Source organism: Saccopteryx leptura, chromosome 1 (assembly GCF_036850995.1).
Source record: "Saccopteryx leptura isolate mSacLep1 chromosome 1, mSacLep1_pri_phased_curated, whole genome shotgun sequence".
Lineage (NCBI taxonomy): Eukaryota > Metazoa > Chordata > Mammalia > Chiroptera > Emballonuridae > Saccopteryx > Saccopteryx leptura.
This window is the reverse complement of record NC_089503.1, coordinates 278794723-278817019: the sequence shown is the minus strand read 5'-3', so window position 1 is coordinate 278817019 and position 22297 is coordinate 278794723. Positions and strand designations below refer to the sequence as shown.

Below are 22297 nucleotides of genomic sequence, written 5' to 3'. Positions count from 1 at the left end.
GGGAAGAGAGAGACAGAGAGGAAGGAGAGGGGGAGGGGTGGAGAAGCAGATGGGTGCTTCTCCTGTGTGCCCTGGCTGGGAATCGAACCCGGGACTCCTGCATGCCAGGCTGATGCTCTACCACTGAGCAAACCAGCCAGGGCGTGAAGTTTTATTAAGATAGATTTTTCTTTAGCAACCTACACAGAAATGTTTCAACATTTTACCAATTGATATAGCTGCATCCACATATCATGGATGTGGGCACGCACCCAGCTTGGAATAATGAAGTGGCAGAGGTAGAGAACAGGTCTTACTCTGGATACATTTTGAGGGCAGACCTGACAGATTTTGCTAATGCATGGCATGTGAGGTATGAAAAGAGTCGTATGTGACTCCCAGATTCGGCCTGAGTGATTGGAAGAAAGGTTGGTGAGAGGAACAAGGCCTTGTTACTGGAAATGAAGCAGATGGTTTTAGACACCCTAAGTTTTAAATGCATATTAGGTATCCAAGCAGATTTTCACCTACCTGTTTTATATATATGAGCCTGAACTTTCAGGAAGTGGTTAGAAGTCTTTAGAAATGATGAATTCAGTAACCTGACAAATAATTTCCATTATTCAGGTTAGAATCACAAGTCTTTTGCTTAAGAATAGATTTGAATATATGTATGATTACCTTTTTATATGAATTTTCATAAATGAAAAGAAATACAAAATCAAAAATCTGTGTAAAAAGCTATGTAAGAGTTCAGCTTTCTAATGTTTACTCATGTGAAATATAAGAATTTAGAATAAACCCACAGCTGATTAGCCTCGTACTTTTCTCTGTGCCCTATATCTCCCTGAAGATGCAAGGAGTTAAGGATGATTAAATACAGCTGTGATAGAAAAATCTCACTTTAGCAACTGAGATAACACTAAATCTATCTATATCCAGCCTGAATTCGATATTACTGGGAAGATGTAGTTTTAAGATGAAAGGTAGGAGAATTAAAAAAAAATGTACAGGATTTCCATGACACATCAGGCCCATATAGAAAAACCCAGAGAACATTTTATAGCAGGGGTCCCCAAACTACGGCTCGCGGGCCGCATGCGGCCCCCTGAGGCCATTTATCCGGCCCCCACCACACTTCCAGAAGAGGCACCTCTTTCATTGGTGGTCAGTGAGAGGAGCATAGTTCCCAATGAAATACTGGTCAGTTTGGTTTAAATTTACTTGTTCTTTATTTTAAATATTGTATTTGTTCCCGTTTTGTTTTTTTACTTTAAAATAAGATATGTGCAGTGCGCATAGGGATTTGTTCATAGTTTTTTTTATAGTCTGGCCCTCCAACGGTCTGAGGGACAGTGAACTGGCCCCCTGTGTAAAAAGTTTGGGGACCCCTGTTTTAGAGCATGGAATGAAATGAAATAAAAATGAAACAAAGTGTAGCTTTCTTGGAAAACAGATCTCAAAGAGGGGGACCCTCAGAGAGAAAGAGATCTCAGAGGCGTTATCATTGTATGACATTTCTTTCATATGCCTCTAAAATGTTTTTTCCTTGAGATTTAACCAGAGATAATTTTGAGAAAGAAATCACCAAACCACAGTGAATACAAAGAAAATATTTTAATAAAATTGTCAGTACAGCATTTCCCTGTGGAAGATCTTAAGAAGTGAGAATGTGAAGGAAACGACTGTCCCTGTTGGGCATCCAGTCCTAAAATGAGACAGAAATACTCTCAGCTCTTCTCCTAAGCTCCTTGCTTAGTTTTGCCAACAGGCTGCCCTGAGGAGGACCAGGAACCCTCCAGTGGTCATTGTGAAGGGCCACGTGAATGAACAGAATCTGCTTAGAAGCAGACAGAGCTAAGCAGTTTTTGCCTTGTGCCTTTTTTTATTTTTTATTTTTTTAACAGATGTAGTATCAGGGAAAAGGAAGAGGCAGCATGTTAGGTGATATACGAAAGATGCTACTACAGTTTTGTTTTCTCTCCCCCCAACTATTCTATATTTTTTTCCAAAGTGAACAATAGAAAGAGAGATCCTTGGTTTTATCCACTAAGCATTTTAAACAAAATCATTCCTTGGCCACCTTTTATATTCAAGGTCCAGTACAATTAATGTAATTGTGTTTCAATTACATTATTTTCTACACATAAGCATATCACTGCAAATATTGCACATACGAAACAAGTGTAAGCCACAAATCCTCCACCTTGTGTGTTGCTGTTTTATTGATAAAGAAAGTGCTGCTGTTTGAGTATGAATATCATTGAGTGCATTAAGATGTAGAAGGACAAATGACTGGGACAGTCTGACAGTTCCCTGCATAAAGCAAGCATCAGCACTTGACAAAAAGCCTTTCTTGGTGCTGTCTTGCTGTCATGATTCTGATGTATTCTGATTTCCTTCTGGAGTCATAAATTGTACTTTTGGCACGATGAGGGACGAGTTGTTCCTCCGCATGGAGTTGTTCCTCCGCATGGAGTTATTTCTCCTCATGGAGTTACGCTTCCTCAGAGAGTTCTGATGGGAGAGTTCGCTCTTCTGGAGGGTCTGAATGAGGATGGAAGGCTTCTCGTCTAGCTCTCGGGCACTGCACCTCGGAGCAGCTACTTTAACAGTGTTGCCAAATTTGGAGTAATCCACAGAATACACTCCTTCCTCCTCGGTCACAATAGACACAAAGCGATGGCCCCACTGGATCTCCTCGGCGATGTAGGAGGTTCTTGCTTGTGTGGTAATGCCAGTAGTTTCGACCACTCCTTCCAGAATCACTATGACCTCCAGGTCTTGATTGGCGAGGTCAGTAGCTGAGATATCATACAAGGGGCTGCGCTTGTCAATCACATGGCAGATGATCAAAGGGGCCACCAGAAAAATGTTGTTACTCTCAATGGGGTTATCCACAGGAATGTCCAGCTGGTGGATCGGCACCACCTCCCCTTCAGGGGTTGTTGTTTTCTTGACCACCTGGATGCGTACAGAGGCACTAATAATCATGCTTTTCCTCAGGTCGCCCACTCGGAACATAAAGCACAGCTTGCCATTTCGGACAGCAATCACAGCATGGCGACTAAAAATCAACGTTTCTGCCCTTCTGTGAGCCTGAGCTGTTTTCATGAAAATGCAGCCCAACATGACTGCATTGATGATCAAACCCACAATGTTCTGAAGAATCAAAACTGTGATGGCCAGAGGGCATTCCTCTGTCATCATTCTCCCTCCAAATCCAATTGTCACTTGAACCTCAATGGAGAAGAGAAAAGCAGAGGCAAAAGACCTGTAAGAAATAATATCAGAAAACAATGCCATCAGATTTTGAATAATAAACTAACATGCCATGCAAAATTTTGTTCAGGGTCAAAAACACTATTTTTCTAGGATGAACTGTCCCAACTGAATTTGTTTATTTTCTTCCTTCAAAGGTGATTAGATGCCTTTGGAAAGACTAGGCATCTTAACTTGTCAAATGCCTCATTCCAAACACAAGAACTGGTGTTCACTCTCTTTTCTGCATTTATCTACCTCCAGACATCTAGGATACAATACTATTAATGTTTTCTAGGTCATGTAATAATGGATATACTTGTGTGAAAACTTTAAAATAATAAATATAGATATTTATGCTTATAGGCATATTTCCCTTTGTGAAATAATTTACTTTCACAAAGGCATAGTTTATTTTGAGAACATTTCTACCAGGTAGCTGTTTATTATTTATTGCATGTCTGTGTTGAGGTGACTTGAGTCATATGAAAGGTACTGAATAAGAAGTGTACTTATTCACAACCTTTAATTCATATTCATTAGCTAACACTCATTGTGTACCTCATCTACAGAAAGCACAGTGCTAAAAAGTGATACAAACCACTGGTGTTTTAAAAAGTAGCATTTTTAATGTTAAAAAGAAGGTTTTGCGATTTAGAAAGAAAAAGGTCTTCTTTAGAGAATGCTGAAGCTATTAAAGGAAGAAACTGAAGCAGAGATGAGTAGATGACTGTAACAGGAACAGAGAATTTACAGGAACTTGAATCCTGTCAATTCTGGCCTAGTGCCCTGAAAGGGGCAAAGGAAAGGGGTCAACAAGTGTCAGGATGTTCTCAGGAAGGCTTTGCAAATTGTGAATATTATGTATACTGTTTATCTTATGAAATAATTTCATTCTAAACATTTACATGGTGCAAGATCCAGCCTTTTAGGGACACCTGTCATGCTGAACGACCTGCAGAGATGGAAGTGTTTAGCTGCTTGTTTGTTCTGCTACAGAAGAAGTTAGGCTGAATAATAGAGAAAATATGTTGATTTATTTTCTGACTCATGTTAGAGAGCTATTGCACATGAAAGGAAAAGTGAGCCATTCTGAAACAAGAATGGTAAAATGTTATTTGGATATACTAGTGAGCATGCATCACAATACATTGTTTCTAATTTTGATGGCATGGTGAAACAATGGACTCATGAAAGAAGGAAATGCAAAGACTTATAAATGTCATTAGTTATCTTTTAAACTCACTTTGGGAGAGAACAAAAATTCTTCTGTTTCTATATTTTGAATCAAAATTTTTATCATGTATGGTTTGTTATTATTAAACTATATATTGAGATAAAAGTATAAATTGTATCATAACATTAAAATAAAAGCAGTTAGATTTTTCTTAGAGATGTCAAATAATTTTTTAGGTAAGAAGAGCAATTTAAAATGCTAAAATTGTTATGCTGATAAAATCAACTTTTTCTCATATTTTTGACACCATTTCTCATACTGAACTTAACGTTCACACCATCAGGACTGCATCTGGGGAATAATATACTTCAGAACACATCTTATTGAAAAATGAGAGCTAGCAATAAAACTTTTTTTTAATAACCAGTGCACTCTATGAAATTCTTTTTAAAAAAAGTCATTGAGAAGATGTCACTTTTGATGATATATCTTTTAAAAATTGCCTAAAGACTTATTATTTTTTTTTACAGGAAAAGCCAATAAATATATTTGTCTTATAAATAAAATCTGTCATTTTTTTCAAGGTTTATCATTTACACTTTTAAAATCTTTTTTATGTGTCTCCTGCATATTTATTAAAAACATATCTTAATATAAAAATGATTCACCAATATAAATGCCCAAAAATGTCCTAAAAAGAAATAAAATGATGATATTTGACCTACAAATACCTGTTAATTTATTTTCATTGTTTCCTTTATATCTGATGTACTGACGATCTCATATTTTTTGTGTTTATTTTCTTTCAGACAAATGTTTGTGACAAGTTTAAAATAAGAAAATATCTACACCATGCTAAAGGCCACGGATCAATTCCATATAGTTTCTTTTCTCAAATTTAAGCTGCACTCTGTGGCATGTGATCCCGCACACACTCCCCTCCTTGGTAGGCACTTTGGAACTGGAAGCATGAACAAGTACACAGTCTGGGTTTCTGCTGCTTGCAGTGGCATGCTAGTTTCATAAGATTTCAGGGTCAGTAAAGGTCTCATTCTTTATAGTCTCCTAGCAGAATGGTGCTTTACTTTGCTTAATGCATTATGCAAATTTGAAATATCATTCATAAAACATCCTGGGAAAGTCTCTAGTATAATACTATTGTTTTGCTTCAGGGTGAACATTTTTTTTTTAAAAACTGACATAAATCTTTCCATCTTCCAACAAAAAAAGTAAGAAACAGATCACCCCACCTAAATGTTTTTAGGCCACGTAAAAATACGAGAGAAGAATCACTATAATCAAGTTCACTATAATCAAGTACCTTTGAAATACTTATAAGAGAAAGAAGCAAAAATTAGGCAATCTAAAAAGTATCTTGTTCCTATCCTATTAAAACTTTTGAAGAAAACCACAACATCAAGTTGCCTCTCCATAATCTCTTCCATGAGAAATTTGAACTAATTTCCATGAAAAATTAAGTTTTTGTAGTTCTAAATCTTAGCATCACTTTTGATTTTGGAATCCAAAGCAAGCAATTAGCTATTTAAAATATTCTTGATAAAGAGGAGCTTATGTTTATTTATGTCACTTAATGGATTTTAAATCTAGGACAGCTTCCCATCTCTGTTTTCCCATTTTTTCTCATTATTTCAAAAAAAAAAATGCCATGAGTAAGAAAAATCATGGAAATATATAACTAGCATTTGAGCAACATTTCTTTCTGATCAGAGATATTTACTTGTGAACACTGGAACTATGGACAGCAGCGTTTTCATACTGAAAAATAAATGTGTACTTTCAAAAGTCACTTTGTGGCATCCTTTGAGCTACAACCATTTTTTAAAATAACTGGTACAGTCCTTCTAAGGCTAGTCCAAAGGATTGAAGCTGCACATTTTTGGAGATGCCTCATCCATCAAGTTGTATTAAAATAAAAATTTTAACATGTTAGATCAACTTCTTTGCTTGTAAAGGTATTAAAACAAACCCTTCATTTCACTTTAAACAAAATGGAGTGATAAAAGATCAGTTCAATATATTTTTTTCTATACTATTTTCGACCACTACTTCATCCCACTGCATACTTACCTGACATTAGTCACACACACAGTGGACTCCAAACCACTTTTCTCCATTCCACTTTTCTCCATGTAAGCATAGATGTCTCCGTGGGCAAAGGCCACCAGCCACCACATGATGGCGAAGAGCAGCCAGCTGCAGAGGAACGACATGGTAAAGATGACCAGCGTGTGGCGCCATTTCAGGTCCACCAAGGTAGTGAAGATGTCCTGGAGGAATCGGCCTTGCTCACGGATGTTCTTGTGCGCCAGATTGCAGGCCCCGCTCTTGGCGATAAAGCGGGCTTTGGGGAGGCGGTCTCGGATGCGCGGTTTGCGCAGGTTCTCCGCCGCGATGCGCGCCAGCACATACTCCTCCGGGATGATGCTCTTTCTAGCCAACATCGTCCTGTCACCATAGCCAGCCTAACCACCTGTCTCTCACCTGCCGCTCCTTTTCCAGAGACCCGTCCTCCTGCACGAGGGAAACGATGATTAACACCCCGCCCTCAATTTCCTTACCTTTCCAGGCCTGACATTTAGGGCTATTTCAATACTATTCGAGGTGACATGCAAAATTAACAGTAGGATTTTATTAATCTAAACACGAATTTAGTTTGTGCTTCCGTTCTGGGATCCCAGAGAATTTATTTGGTCTGAACCATAACTGTTTCAATTGTCCTCATTTTGAACACATATAGGTATAATAAACCTTAGTTAAGCAAAAATAGAAGCCTTCCTGTAAACAGCAGGCTCAATGACAATTCTCCGAGATTAACTGCGTCTGTAGATTAGTGCAAGCATACAAGCACGTGGTGGCGTCTATAACGAAAATTAAGGTCAGTTAGGTATCGCGATCTATTTACCAGAGTATTTACATGGTACAGCAACATGAAAAGCAAAGAGGGGAAACTCTTCCTTCGTTATTTTTAGAAGTAGGCAAAGAAAAGGCCGTGCCCTCTTGCGCAGTATAAATAACGTTTAGTGTAATTTGGCAAAATAATGATATGCTATGTAACGTGAAAATCATGAGCAAATACTTTAAATTTGAAAGAAGTCTGAGGTCTCACTTTAAAATACTTTCCATTGGAACGCATAATATTATAAATTGAAAACTTTGCAACGAAGGAATCAAACATATAAGCTGCAAGAAAACCCGGAAAATAGCCGGTGGGCTGCGGATAGAGCTAAAAGAGCGTGCTTCGAAGTCCATCCAACGCTCCAGACCTCTGCTATGTTTTGCATTTTAAATCGTTTGCAAGGACGCAGACAGCCTACCCCTCCGCTCCCCAGGAGGAGAGTTGAAACTTACAGACTCCCGGCAGCGGGTGCGGCGGCTGCACCTCCCCGCACAAGCCGGCGGACCGCGCGCAGGTCCCTCGCGCTCCCATCTTGGCGCGCGGAAGCCAGGATCGCCTATGCGGGAGGGACAGATCCGGGGGACGCGTGTCCTAGGAAGAGGAGTTAAAATAATAAAAGGTGAAATTTAATCTGAACGTGGAAAGGGCTGGAGGACGGGTTATGGGTGTAGATCTTCCCCTCCCCCTGCTCAGCTCTACTCCCTTGGCTTCTGTAGTGGGAGGAGGAGGGGCTGAGGGGAGAGGAGCTTGGAGATGCTGCTCCACAAATCAGCCTCTCAGTTCGGGCTTTGAAGCGCGCCAGACCTCTGAGGCCGCTGAGGTTGCCAAGTGGGGGCCGGAGAAGAGGGGGGGCGGTCGGAGTGTGGGTGTGGGTGGGTGCGTCCGGGGGAGGTAGGCCTGAGGGAGGAGGGAGATGTGAGGGGGGAGGGCGGGACCTGTAGAACTAGCTTTGTTTTCCAGTAGCTGTGACCCCCGACCGCCCTTGTAACAGGCTCGTCTTTAAAAGGCTCCCTGCTCAGGGGAGAGAACTTTTGAGTCTGAGTTCACTGACGTAAAGATATATATAATCTTGGTAAATAACTGGACTACTTAAGATTAAATAAAATTAGATACAGAGATAAGAAAAATAGTCTTTTGAGGCTTATGAGCTGTGTGTAGGCACATTAAATTAAATTTCCATATATAAAGATGACACAGGTGGAAGATATTCTGAGAATCATCATAGCAAACTATTTCTTCACCAGCCAAATCATCTAGTTCTCAGGAAATTACACAGACACACACAGACACACAGACACACACACACACCAAGTGGGGGGGGGAGGACCGCTGGAAGTGTCTTCCGATGACAAATTTACCCCCAAATAGGTACCTCTGTTAATACTTTGAAACTCAAATGGTCATTCTCAGTACTTGATTGCCTTCTGAGCTGTTGTAACTTTACCATATTGACTAGAGATGGTCTGCATGATTAAACAGAGCAATTGCGTAGGAGAAAGGTTATACAGTAAATATCTTTCTATAGCGTTTTGAAAAAAAGCCAGCAAAGACAAATGGCCTCCTCCACAGTTCAAGTCTCCTGGTTTGGCGTTTGTTTTAATGGAAACTTTAATTCCTGGAAATTTCATGTATTTTCCAAGACCCAGGGCAGAAAGTGTATAGAGCATAAACAATGTGTTCGTTTAATTATCAAAAGACCTAAAATTAGTCTTTAATAAGGGCAAACAAAGAAAAATCCTTTTCCCTTTGAGAGTTGTTCTGCTTAACCCTTTCAAGCCTGGGGATTTTGGTTTGATAGTGGTAACTTTCTGTCTATTGCCATTAATTTTTACAGCAAATTACATAGTTTTATTACAAGTGTGTGGGCATCAATTTGTGTAGTTAATTCCCTCATTGTTCTATTTTACACTTGAGTTTGGTATACACCTTCACAATATATATATACCTTCATGAAAAAATATATCATAGTTTCTGTTCTTTTTTTTTTTTTTCTGAAGTGAGAAGCAGGAGGTGGCAGACTCCCACATGTGCCGACCAGGATCCACCCGCCATGCCCACCAGGGGGCGATGCTCTGTTGCAACCCAAGCCATTCCAGCACCTGAAGCGGAAGCCATGGAGCCATCCTCAGTGGAGGCCATGGAGCCAGCTTTGCTCCCATGGAGCCTTGGCTGCCAGAGGGGAAGTAAGAGACTGAGAGGAAGGAGAGAGGGAAGGGTAGAGAAGCAGATGGGTGCTTCTCCTGTGTGCCCTGGCTGGGAATCATCCACATGCTGGGTCGATGAGCCAACTGGCCAGAGCCATAGAGGCAGTTATAGCGAAGAGAGACAAGACTTTAACAGTCAACTCTAATACAAGCAAGGGTGTGATTAGAAATGCCATGAAAATTCAAATGAGAGATATTGAGACTAAAGAGACTAAGAAAAACTTCATGGGATATTTGGCATCTGATATAGTCTCTGAAGGACCAGATATATTTGGGGTATATAGAAAAGCAGAGAAAAGACAGTCCAAAGAGAGGGAACATCATGAAAAAATATGGTCCATGTTTTATTAACTAATTTAATAAGCATTGATGAAGCAAGGTCGGTAAGATTGCAGAATTTTTGAGTCCAGTCCTCCCTGGGCTGCTCTGTCACCACCACTCTTATATAATGGGCTGTTCATGTACTTGTCCCTTCACCTTCACACACACAGCACCTCTGAAACTAAGGGCTGCTACAGAGGAGAGCTGTGACTAGCTAATCTTTGTATCACAAACATCTACCACAGCTCAAATTACAGGGGTTCAAAGTTCCTTCTGAACTAATGAATGGAATAAGAAAAAAAATACAAATAACCTTAATTGCCCAATAAAGGAGCCTGGGCTATCTTCAGTAGGTAGTGGTAAGTCATAGAAAGATTTGGTTAGAGGAAACACAGTAACTGCTTGCTTTAGGAGGACTGATCAGGAAGCAGAGGCTATGATGGTATTGCTAATAGAGCCCCTCCCTTCAGACTCCAAAATTCTCTGATTGGCAAGCAGAAGAGGACATTGGAAACTACTGTGTTAATTAAAGAAAGAATGAGATCTGGGGCTAGTAAGCAACACCAATGGGCAACATATAAATATATACAAAAAATGTTATACAGAGTTAATATTGGGAGACAGAAAAGTCAAAGATGATTATGGATATTTATTGGGGTGACAAAAATAGTAGGAAAATTAACATGAGAAAAGATGAACTGCTGAGAAATATGAGATTTGCAACAATAAATCTATATCTGCATCCTATAAAAATGCTGTTCTTTTGCTCTAATGCATACTCAGGCTTCAATATTTTTTCTAATGAGATATTTTCTTTCAAGTATGCCATTTTAAGTCATTTTGATTTGTTTTAAAATAAACCATATAATATTTTAATAGTAATTTAAGTTGATTAATTCAAAATAAGAGCACCTATATATATAATAAAGGTAAAATTTTAAGACATTAATAAGTAAATTTTGACAGAATGCCTAAAAACAAATAGACATATAGAAAAAGATATGAATGTGTACTATAAAAATATTAGATTTTCTTTTTTATTCTCTCTTTCCATTTCCTTCCTAACATGTTTTTAAACCAACACTTAATGTGTGTTTCCTTTATGTGTTTGTCTGCACTGGGTGGTGGCTGCATGAGCAGGCATCATTGGTCGTTATCACCACATGCCCAGCATCTGGAATTGTTCCCAGCTTCGAGAAGTAGCTACTCGATAAATACTTGTCAAAGAAAGAAAGAAGGAATAGTGCTCAAGAGCCAGTGTTTCTCTCTTTCTTGCATTTATTCTCTCATTTCTCTTCCTTTCATGGTTTTGCCACCATTTCTGATAGTTCACACAGGAAATCTGAAGTTTGGAGACCTCCTTGAAGTCTTTAAAGATTGCTTTCCTCATGACCTTTCCCTCCTTTCTTTAATGCATTGATTCCCTCCCTTCAAACTATCCACTCCTTCCTTCCTCAGCAAATCCTTTGTTTGGCATTTTCTGGCTATGTTTCTCTTCATAACTTGATTCTGAGCTTCATGGAAATATATCTGTAAATGCCAACGGTCCATCTGGACAAACAGTAGCTGCTCAAAATTACTGATTATTGATTGATCTCTAGTTTTCCCTTATTTGGCTCTTTCTCTTTTTTTTTTCTTTAAATCTTTTTTTTTTTTTTTTTTTTTTTTTTTTTTTTTACAGAGACAGGGAGAGGGATAGACAGACAGGAATGGAGAAATGAGGAGCATCAATCATTAGTATTTTGGTTGCGCATTGCAACACCTTAATTGTTCATTGATTGCTTTCTCATACGTGCCTTGACCTCGGGCCTGCAGCAGACTGAGTAACCCCTTGCTGGAGCCAGCGACCTTGGGCTCAAGCTGGTGAGCTTTTTGCTCAAACCAGATGAGCCCGTGCTCAAGTTGGCGACCTCAGGGTCTCGAACCTGGGTCTTCTGCATCCCAGTCCAACGCTCTATCCACTGCGCCACCGCCCGGTCAGGCTGGCTCTTTCTCTTTTAATATTATGGTCCAAATAATGAACATGTAAATTTTCTTTGGAAATATTTGTGGAGGAAAGCAATTAACCTTTCAAGAACCCATTTAATGTTTCAGGCTCATTTTATTGGTTTACTTATTTAGTTACTATTTTGCTGTCATCCACTAAAATATATACATTTTTTTAAACTGTTCTATACTTCTCCTAATTGTTCTTCTAGAAGTGAAGACTTATTTTTGCACTACTCCTAAGGGAGACTGGTAATAAGTTTAGAGCACAGCTAATTTTTAAAATCTTAGGATTTTCCTTATTATGTAGGAATCCTGATAGAATCTGTTTGTGTTTCATACCAGAGAAATTTATGCAATTGGAAAGCAATTCAAGAATATCTGTTCACTTGTTATTAAATGTTTGTTATGTTCTTTCAGACCCTATGAGCATTATATATGTATATAAAGAAGTTTCTGTATCTCATTCTCCAAAGAAACCAAGTTTCTCAGTGACCTACAAACAAGTGGAGAAAGTATTATGTTAATGCTTCACTCAATGTCTGTCTCTGATTAGCAAATGCAAATTAGTAAAGTCCTTGAAAGTACTCTTGATATAAAAAATGGAGTCCTTGCATGTAATGACTTTATCTTTAAATTGACTTGTGAATTTTGAACTCTTCAATTTTTTGAGCCATATTAGATGTAAGAATTTGTATAGTCTTTAGAATGACAATGGAAATGATTCACGTTAGCAGCCCAAATAAAGGTTGGTCTATTTCAGTGATAGTCAACCTGGCCCCTACCACCCACTAGTGGGCGTTCCAGCTTTCATGGTGGGCAGTAGTGGAGCAACCAAAGTATAAATAAAAAGATAGATTTAATTATAGTAAGTTGTTTTATAAAGACTTATTCTGCCAAACTTAGTGAAAATCCGACATAAAGTACTACTGGTAAGTAATTATTATATACTTTAACTTGCTGTAACTCTGATTTATAAATTTTATAAAGTTACTTCCCTACTTTATAAATCACCATTACTGTGGAACAAGTGGGCTGTAAGAAAATTTTACTACTAACAGAGATACAAAAGTGGGCGGTAGGTATAAAAAGGTTGACTACCCCTGATCTGTTTGCTTGGTATGCTATCTTATTAGTGTCCTCCTATAAATCACATATTGGAACATATTGCTTTGGAATCAGCTTAATAAAACTGTTACATAAACTAGTAATCAAAACAGCATGTTATAAACTCACTTTTTTGGAGTTATCACGAAATTGGAATGACAATATAACTCTTCATACTTATCTGTTCCAATAAGTTCAGAGAACATATCTTTTTGGGATATATTTGTATTTATGTGCAAAAAGCCTCACTCCCCTTTAAACCCAGCCACCCTGTTTTTTGAAGAATGACCATCAGAACCATTCAGGAAAAAGGCCTCCATCCAGCTTGTATGCTCAATTCTTCAATATTATGTTTGCTAAAAGGTGAGAATCAGCAGGTCAGGAAAGAGACATTAATAACAATCACTATCTTTTAATAAACATCTAGGTGAATAAAACAACATTTCTGCTCCAATGCATTCTTAGGGAGGAAGCTGTTAGCAAACAAGTAGACAACTAATACATTATGTAATTATCAGTGGTGTCAGGAGTGACAAAGAGAATCAAGCAGAATAAGGATTGAAAGGAACTGTGGCCAGACACCAGCAATTTTACACAGAGCTAAGAAAAGGCCTCTATTAAAAGGTGACATTTGGGAAAAAAAAATTAGCTAGGTGATGAACTGAGGAAAGAGTTCTTCAGGAAGCTCAAGAGCAAGTATGAAGGCTTTGAGGCAGGAAACAGGTTGGCATGTTTGAAGAACAGCGACACATGCAATACACCAGCTAGAGAAGGAAAAGCAAGAGATGAGATAGGAAAAGTGGGAAACATATTCATGTTTACCTAGTAAATGAGGATTGAGAGTCTGCATATATTAGGCTATGAAAAACATTGACCTATCATTGAGGCAGCTGTATGTTAGGTTATTTTCTTCATTTTACACACTGATTTAGTTAAATGACTTACCTAAAATCAAATACAGTATAGGTGGAAAGTTAGGACAAACTCAAAACATCTGGTCTCAACCCCTATGCTTTTCTCAGCAAAATCTATCTCAATGGAATGATTGTTTGTTTATGGTCCAGCTACATGAAAAATGGCTAGAAACCATATTTTATACCCTTCCAGACTTTTGTTGAGCAAGAAAAGAATAAGAAATAAAATCTTTGGTCCCCAAATTAAAAATATCTTTAATGAGAAGATATAAATACTTCTAATAAAATGAACATGTTGAAAGTTCTCCCTGGAGTTTCTCTTGCCCACTCAGATATAAGAAGCTCATAGAATTGTTATGAGGACATGAAGACACAATATGCATGCAGTAAGTGCTTAGGACAGAGATGAGTCTGTGCTAAGTACTTAAAAATCCATTCTTATTCAGACATTAGGGCTGCTTTTGGCTTGGTGATGGTCTCAAAGATCTCAGAGCTGGTTGTGGAGGTGGGAACGGGGAAAGCTATAGATTTACAGATTCCTTTATTACTTGACTATCTTTCCTAATCTAGGAAAACATATCACCTTGGCCAGATGCTCAGTTGTTTAGATATTGTCCAGAAGCACAGAGGTACAGGTTTAATCCCCGATCAGGGCACATAAGGAACTGCTTGATGTTCCTGTGTTTTTCTCTCTGTCTTCCTTCCCCTCCCACTAAAATAACAAAATACATATTTAAAAAATTAAAAATACACCACAATATCAGTTTATAAATATATTATTTTTAATACCTCACCAACCTTCAGAGTGCTAACTGATATTTGTACTGACATCTCCTCAACTCTGGAATTTAATCAATATACTGGGGACTGAACGGGAGCTTGCCAAGACACTGGTCATAAAAACAAGCACCCAAGAAATCAACCAGTCTGTTTTACTGTAATAGTGTCTCCAAGAGAAAAGTGATTCTTTCTGTCAAGTAGAGAGTACCTGTTGTAATTATTTTCTGCCAGTAGGATACAGACTGCTAGCACTAATTAAGGCGGATAGGGTCTTTTCTGAGAGAAGATGAGGAATGGCAGCTGTCACTCGTTTTTCCAGGTCTTGGCATTATGCCTTGATATTTTTGTGCCAAAGAAAGGCAAGTTGTCCTGAGCCTGGGATCTGTCTTGCTATAGGAGCTCTTCACGGGCTCTAGGAGGCTGTCTGGGAAGAGCAGTTCCCAACAACGTCCTAATCTATTACTAAGCTTTCACATCACAGTGTTTTGAAAAATCGATGACTCATGTGGTGCTTGGAAGGAGAAATTTGACATTTTCCAGAACTCTGTGTAGGGTGACTCCTCATTGCTACCTTTCAAAAATGCCAGCTGCAGAAGGGATTATTATTTTTATTTTTATTTTTTACAGGGACAGAGAGAGAGTCAGAGAGAGAGATAGATAGGGACAGACAGACAGGAAGGGAGAGAGACGAGAAGCATCAATCATCAGTTTTTCGTTGTGACACCTTAGTTGTTCATTGATTGCTTTCTCATATGTGCCTTGACTGGGGGCCTTCAGCAGGCCAAGTAACTCCTTGCTGGAGCCAGCGACCTTGGGTCCAAGCTGGTGAGCTTTTTGCTCAAGCCAGATGAGCCCGCACTCAAGCTGGTGACCTCGGGGTCTCGAACCTGGGTCCTTCCGCATCCCAATCAGATGCTCTATCCACTGCGCCACTGCCCAGTCAGGCGGGATTATTAAGGTTGGAAGTTTTAAAGAGATATTTAGACTCATTGGCCCCAATGATCATTTGCCAGGATTTTTTTTTCTTTGTTAAATGACTTGGATTTTCCTTTAGGTGAAAATTATCTGTGCCAGAAAAGCTTTCACGAGGTCATCTTTCTAAACAAGTTAATACTATAATAAAATATTTGATATTTGTTGCTAATTTAAAATGTCAATTTACCTCATTTATTGTTAGAATAAGTGGAGTAATAAAATGATCTCCTTTATGTAAACCTACAGAATTTTATTATGCATTTGAGTCGATCTTTTTTTTTAAATTGAGGTAGCATGCACAATGCATGAAAATATATATGCTTTTGTTCAAGTTCACAGAATTTTTGAGTCAGAAAGATGTGGGATCAATGACCAGTTCTGCCACTTACGTGGTTGGTGGCTCTGAACAATATACTCCATCACTCTGAACCTCAACTTTTAAATTGGTAAAATAGAGACACAGCTCTCAGAATTATATAGATTAAATGAGGTGAGTGTATAAAGATTTAGCATAGGCAAATGACACTTAGAATATAGTATTTTCTAAAATAGTATAACTGTCACAACTTCAACTACTATTTAATTAATTTATTTAATTTTCTTAGCTTGCATTTGTTAGTATTTTTATATCAATAGTAAATAATAACGGTGATATCAAGTATGTTTTTCTTCTTAGTGGTTTTGAGAATATGCTTCCAGAATATGTAATTTACATAATTATTATTTTAAAATAGTTTGCTTTTTCTACTTTTTTATTGTTTTTTAAAATCCATGATGGATGATGGATTACGTAAAATGCTATTTCAGCATATATATAAAAGTGATTTTTCTTTTTTTCTTAGCCAATCTAATATGCTGAATTAAGACGCTAGATTTTTAAAAAATGTTTGATTTATTGCTACATTTCTAAGATGAACTCCATTTGGTCAGGGTGAATTATTATTTGCATAAAATGCTAGATTGTTTTTGCTATACTTATTTAGGATTTTTGCATAACTATTTATAAGTGAGATTGGTCTGTATTATTCTTTCTGTATTATCTCTAATTTTGGATAAATGTTATGAGTCTCTGTGAAAAGAAGTGATACGTATTCTATGGGTTGGAATACTTTAAATAGAATATAGATTATCTTACTCCTTGAAAAATGCAATAATTTGAAATAATTTGAGTCTGAAATCATTTAGGAATAGTTTGTGGCTCTGAATCCTCTTCCTATTTTTCCCCTCTGGGGTCCCTATTCTTGACCTTCCAATACTATCCTCCTTATTTTATTTCTAATAGTTCTTCATTCTAGATCTGTTTTCAGTAAAAATAATTATCATCTAAGCTTCACTGCTGTTTATTTTTAAAATTTTAGTAGCTCTTTTATATTCTAGCAATTCTATTTGGTGATATTAATTTGCTCTTTTTCCCACCTTTAAAAAACTGGTATATGTAATTATATAATTACTACACAAATCACAGGCCAAGATATAAAACATGTCTATCACTCTAGAATATTTCCTCCTGGCCCTTTCCAGACTGTAACTGCTCCTTAAAAACTAACCTTATTATGACTTATTCCATCATTAGTTTGTTTGCTTGTTACTGAGCTTTGTATGCATGGATTTATACAGAGGGTGATCTTTAGTGTTTTTCTGTTTTCACTCAACATGACATTTGTGGAATTTGGCTATGTTGTTTTATATTCCAGTAATAGTATTTCATTGTGTGAATGGGCCATCATTTATTTATCCATCCTCTTATTGATGGACATTTGGACTGTGATGTGTTTTTTTTGTTTGTTTGTTTGTTTTCTACTATTATGAAGTAAGCTTCTATGAACATTTCTTTACAAGTCTTTTTGTGGACTTAGGCACTAATTTCTCTTGGATGCATGCCCAGGAACAGAAGAATCATTGAGTCCTGGTAGAGGCAGACACAGTGTTAGTAGAAACTCCCAGTGTCCATTTTGGTGGTGCCATTTTCACTTCTTTCAGCACTTTGTGAATGTTCCAGCTTCACTAGTACTTGGTATTGTCAGTCTTTGTAGTTTTAGTCATTTTAGTGGGTAAGTAGCTATTTTATTTGCATTCCTGGTAAAGAATGGTGTTGAGCCCACTTTAATATGCTTATTGATAAACACGTTTTAAAATCTCTTCTATATTGTTTTATTATTTCTAGTTCTTGTGCAAATATTCTTATTTGTTATATCTCTTGATTTTAATTGTGATGCTTCATTTCCTCATGTGGTTTTAACTTTGAATGCGAGTTAATCTTACTTATTTTTCTCTCCAAGAGATATAGTTTGTACCCACATAGACTGACTAATTTTACATATGCTTATTCCAGAATGCCAGGTATATCAATATTCTGGAATTATACTATATAATATCTCAGCATGAATATATCATTTCACCATTGTAAAGTTGGAATCCTATCAAAAATATTTTAAGAGAAAAAAGCTTACTTTATGATTTTAAGAAAATCTCATATAATACTATCAATACTAGTATGTGCTATTGATAGTGGGTTGATAATACTAATATTTCATATCAGAATGTGCTTTTTAAATCATAAAATCTTTTTGCTATCATTTGAGATTCACAAAAACTCAACGAGACCAGTAGGATTCTTTTTATCATGTCCTTTCATTTTTTGGGTTTTTTTTTTTTTGGTAAACAAGGAAATGGAAATTCAGACTAAATAGTAAATCTAAAGATTCACATCCAATATGTGATATAACCAAGACTAGCATAGGTCTACTTCCTGTCCAATTCCTTTTTAAGTGTGTTCTACATAGACTCACATGTTGTGTGTGTTACATATTGTTGAGTCAACTCTGACACCTGCCAATACTATGAATGGGTGATGTTCACAACATCCTGTCCTTGATTGCCCTGCTCAGCTCCTGTACACTCATGCCTATGGTCTCTTTTATGAAGTCAATCATATTATATTTAGTCTTCCTCTTTCCTACTGCCTTCTATTTTTCCCATTATCATTTTCGTTTCCAAAGAACCCTGCTTTCTTTTGCTGTGCTCAAAGTAGGATAGCTTCAGCTTCAGTTTTGTCATTTCTGCTTACAGAAATGTTTCAGGCTTAATTTACTCTAGAACCCACTGTTTGTCTTTCTGGTGATGCAGGATATCTGTAGAGTGCACTTCCAATGCCATATTTCAAATGAATTAAATTTTTTGCCTTCTGAGACTCACATAATTATTCTTTATTATACATCACATATCACATACATCATTTATTCCCCCCCAAAATGAATTGACTCATTAGTTTATCATTAGTCTTTTATAGCACATGGCTACAGGTATAGGTCTTGAAGTCAGAATGCCTGAGTTTGCATCTCAGTTATTAAAACTTGGTCAGGTTAGATTCTGGACATCAATGATAAAATGAGGATAATGACACTTCAGTTTTTAGATTTTTTTCAGATTAAATGGGATTATACTTCTAAGGCTCATATCTGGTTAATATATATTAGCTATTATTATTCTTTCATCAAATTTTTAGAGACAGCTTCTGCAATATGCATTCTACTGGTACCTGAATTGATTTCACATTGCTCCTTTCTTCTGTTCCCCAGTGAGTTTGCTTCTCTCATGTTGTTTGATATGAGATGGTACTGGACATTTCAGAGATAATATGATACTTAAATAAAAAATGATTATGTCATCTCTATGCTTTATTGGCACATGTAGATAAACTTTATTAAAATATTATCTAAGCCAAGAATTTGCCATGAAATAATAGGCTTGCTAAATTTTTCCTACATTTCTGGCCAAAAGCTTTGATGTCTTGTGTTTCCAATATATATAATATTTTACTGCATTTAATATATACTAGACATTGTCACGGGGAAACAAAGAAGAGAAGCTCCTATTTTCAGGTGAAATATTGTCACCACAAATCAGTTTCTTTTGCTACCTTCTCTTTCCTGTTTGCCATGGACAGTGAAAATTCAGTACCTGAGCAACTGTTTGTCACTTCTAAATGCCTAAAAGTGATAGTTCAGTGGGAGGAACTGGTCCCTCTATCTATAGTAGGCTTGTAATTGTTGTATGTTTTGGGAATTTTAAAATGGGTGGGAGAGTGTAATTCTAGGTTGGTGTTACTGTTTGGGTGGTTGTGAGAAAGTGTCTCCTAGACTGTGCATTTTGTAGTCATTCCCACAGGGAAATAAAACTTGGGCTTCACAAGTCAATATTTGGAGATAATTACATATAGCAGGATATTTTGTTGTGTTTTCTTGTTTAAAAGAAAATTACATCCTTCTTTGGACTTTCCCTCTCTCTGGAGCAAAGGTAGGGTGTGCGAACATGTGAAGAATGTCCATGGGGTTTGGTCAACCAGCCCAATTTAGTGCTCGTGTGATTGAATGATGGTCTACTTCCCTCTTACTTTCCCCCCCAAAGGAAAATAACCAGTAGCCAGCCCAGTCTCATCACTCTGTTTCTGGAACTACTAGTTGTGATTTGGGTTTGTATTCTTGCTTTCATGTCACTCTCCAGACTGTGTCAATTTTCCCTCAGTATAAGACATTACTTCCAGTTGGCATAAAGTATTGGCCACAGCTTTTAAGGCCAGAGGTCGATCTCTGACCAAAAGTGAAGTCATGCAAAGTTGTCCCCTCACACATCAGATAAAAGATGAGCTGGGCAAATTATATTCTTTGCTAGGTACTTTGAAATAGGCAATCTGAGAAGTGGAGACAGTTAGTAGTGGACCCAGGTTTTAGAAGATTTCATCTGAGATTGGAGTCGTCAATAAAGGCTGCATGCAAGATGAGAAAGAAGTAGACAAAGGGATGGAATGGCAGAGCGCAGAAGGAAGCTGAGAAGGCTGAGACAGAGACATGGACTCGAGGGAGTGGACTGTCCTTAGGTCCCTGGACCCAATCCAGTCCTCACTTTTCCTGAGACCTGATAATTCTGCTTTTTCTAGATTCCAGTGCAGATGTAGTCTTTCAATATCAGCCCCACCTCTCCCCACCCTTCTCCTGGTATTTAAAGTGCCATTTCTGGAGTTAGACAGACTTTAAATCAATGATTTGGGGGTAATTCATTTAAAACCTAACCTTGGTTTCCTTACCTGTAACATAAGTACAATAAAGATAATTATTTTGTATTTTATATTTTTAATCTCTTTAAAGCTTTGACCTATACTGACAATCTCCTTGAATCACATGTTACTACTCAAAGGTGAGCATGTAGCAGCTATTCAACAAATTATCAATCAAGATGAAGTAACTGAAGTTTATTTTCATACAGCATCCTTTAGTAGGGAAACAGCCACCTTTCATTTAATGCCTCAGTTCACTATCTTTTTTTTTCTTTTTTTTTAAATTTGTTAATTTTAGAGAGAGGAAAATAGAAAGAGAGAAACATCAATTTGTTGTTTCACTTATTTATGCATTCATTGGTTGATTCTTGTATGTTCTTATATGTGCCCTGACCAGGGGTCTAACCTGCAATCACTACCTTTCTTGACAACCATTATCATCCCTTTGTTGAACTAAAAAAAAGAGCCTGCTCATTGTAACCCAGCACTGAGTTGCCATTGTTATTTAAAACTAATAGAGAAAGTATGTTGGGCCTCATATTACTGGAAATACATTTTATGATTTACCGAGAACTGAAATTTCTTTCTAAGGTGACATTATAGTAGGTCTAGAAGATATACTTATAGATTATTGTGACTTTAAGAATTGTTCTCTTTATGCCATCTATTCAAAGCACATATTTGACACTCTATGCATTGTTTTGATATGATACAAAGATTCATAACTTCCCATACTGTTAAGGAAGCAATTAAAATAAAATGTGAATGTGTACACACATACTGAGAGGTTGGAGGATAGATTATAGCCTATGAAAATGGATTAGCAGCACCCTTTTGGTAGATTCAAACAGTTGAATATTCTGGTTAGGCCTACTTTCATAATAATTGATGAACACTTGGATATCTGAAAGAAAGAGCTGGTGTTGGAACGAAGCCCCAATATCTATAAGCCAAAAAGCAAAATACCTATATACGGAAGAGATGGTCTAAATCCAGTTGGCTGTAATAATATTACAGGTCAGTAGTCTTTCACTTAATAACAACTGATCTTCTGCATAATTATTCCATACTATAGCCCTTTTAAAGAGAAAAATGGGAATAAATCAGCCTTAAGCAGTGTTGTACTGTTGATGTATATGACCAAGTTAGTTTGGTCATATGCAGTGGGAAGTGATATAAATAATGGTCTGAAAACAAAGCACTTTGTCATGAATATGTAGTATTCATAGAGATGGCCTATGATGGTTGGTGGCACTAAGGTCACAGAGGGCATGTGTCTCGAAACCAATTAATTTAGCCAACCATGGATCCCTTGATCTTCATCAATTTAGAAAGAGGGTATTGGTGACCATAGTCTGAAGAGCCAAAGGAAATTTGCTACTGCCCATATAAAAGGAAATAATTTAAATCCCATGTAGTAGATGTGTAGAATAAATATATCAACAATGAGGATCATACCTGCAGAAAAATTGTGGAGGTGAAAAAAAGGAAAATAATCAACCCAGATAACTTACCTTCTTTTTATATTGTGAAACACCAGTGTGAAACCTACCCAAACTGGTCACATTTATGTACTATGAACATTTGAAAATATAAATTCAAATTCAGAATAACATGCAAATA

At 37.2% G+C, this 22297-nt stretch overlaps 1 protein-coding gene across 1 annotated transcript; it reads right to left on the bottom strand.

Moving 5' to 3' along the window:
- Positions 1–1581: 1581 nt before the first annotated feature.
- On the bottom strand, positions 1582–8079 carry KCNJ8 (potassium inwardly rectifying channel subfamily J member 8). The gene is made up of 3 exons (XM_066354676.1): positions 7787–8079; positions 6506–6949; positions 1582–3253 (listed from the first exon to the last, which is right to left on the bottom strand). Exons 2-3 carry the CDS (start codon positions 6877–6879, stop codon positions 2353–2355), a joined length of 1275 nt encoding a protein of 424 aa, XP_066210773.1. The 5' UTR covers positions 6880–6949; positions 7787–8079; the 3' UTR covers positions 1582–2352.
- Between the last annotated feature and the right edge of the window lie 14218 nt (positions 8080–22297).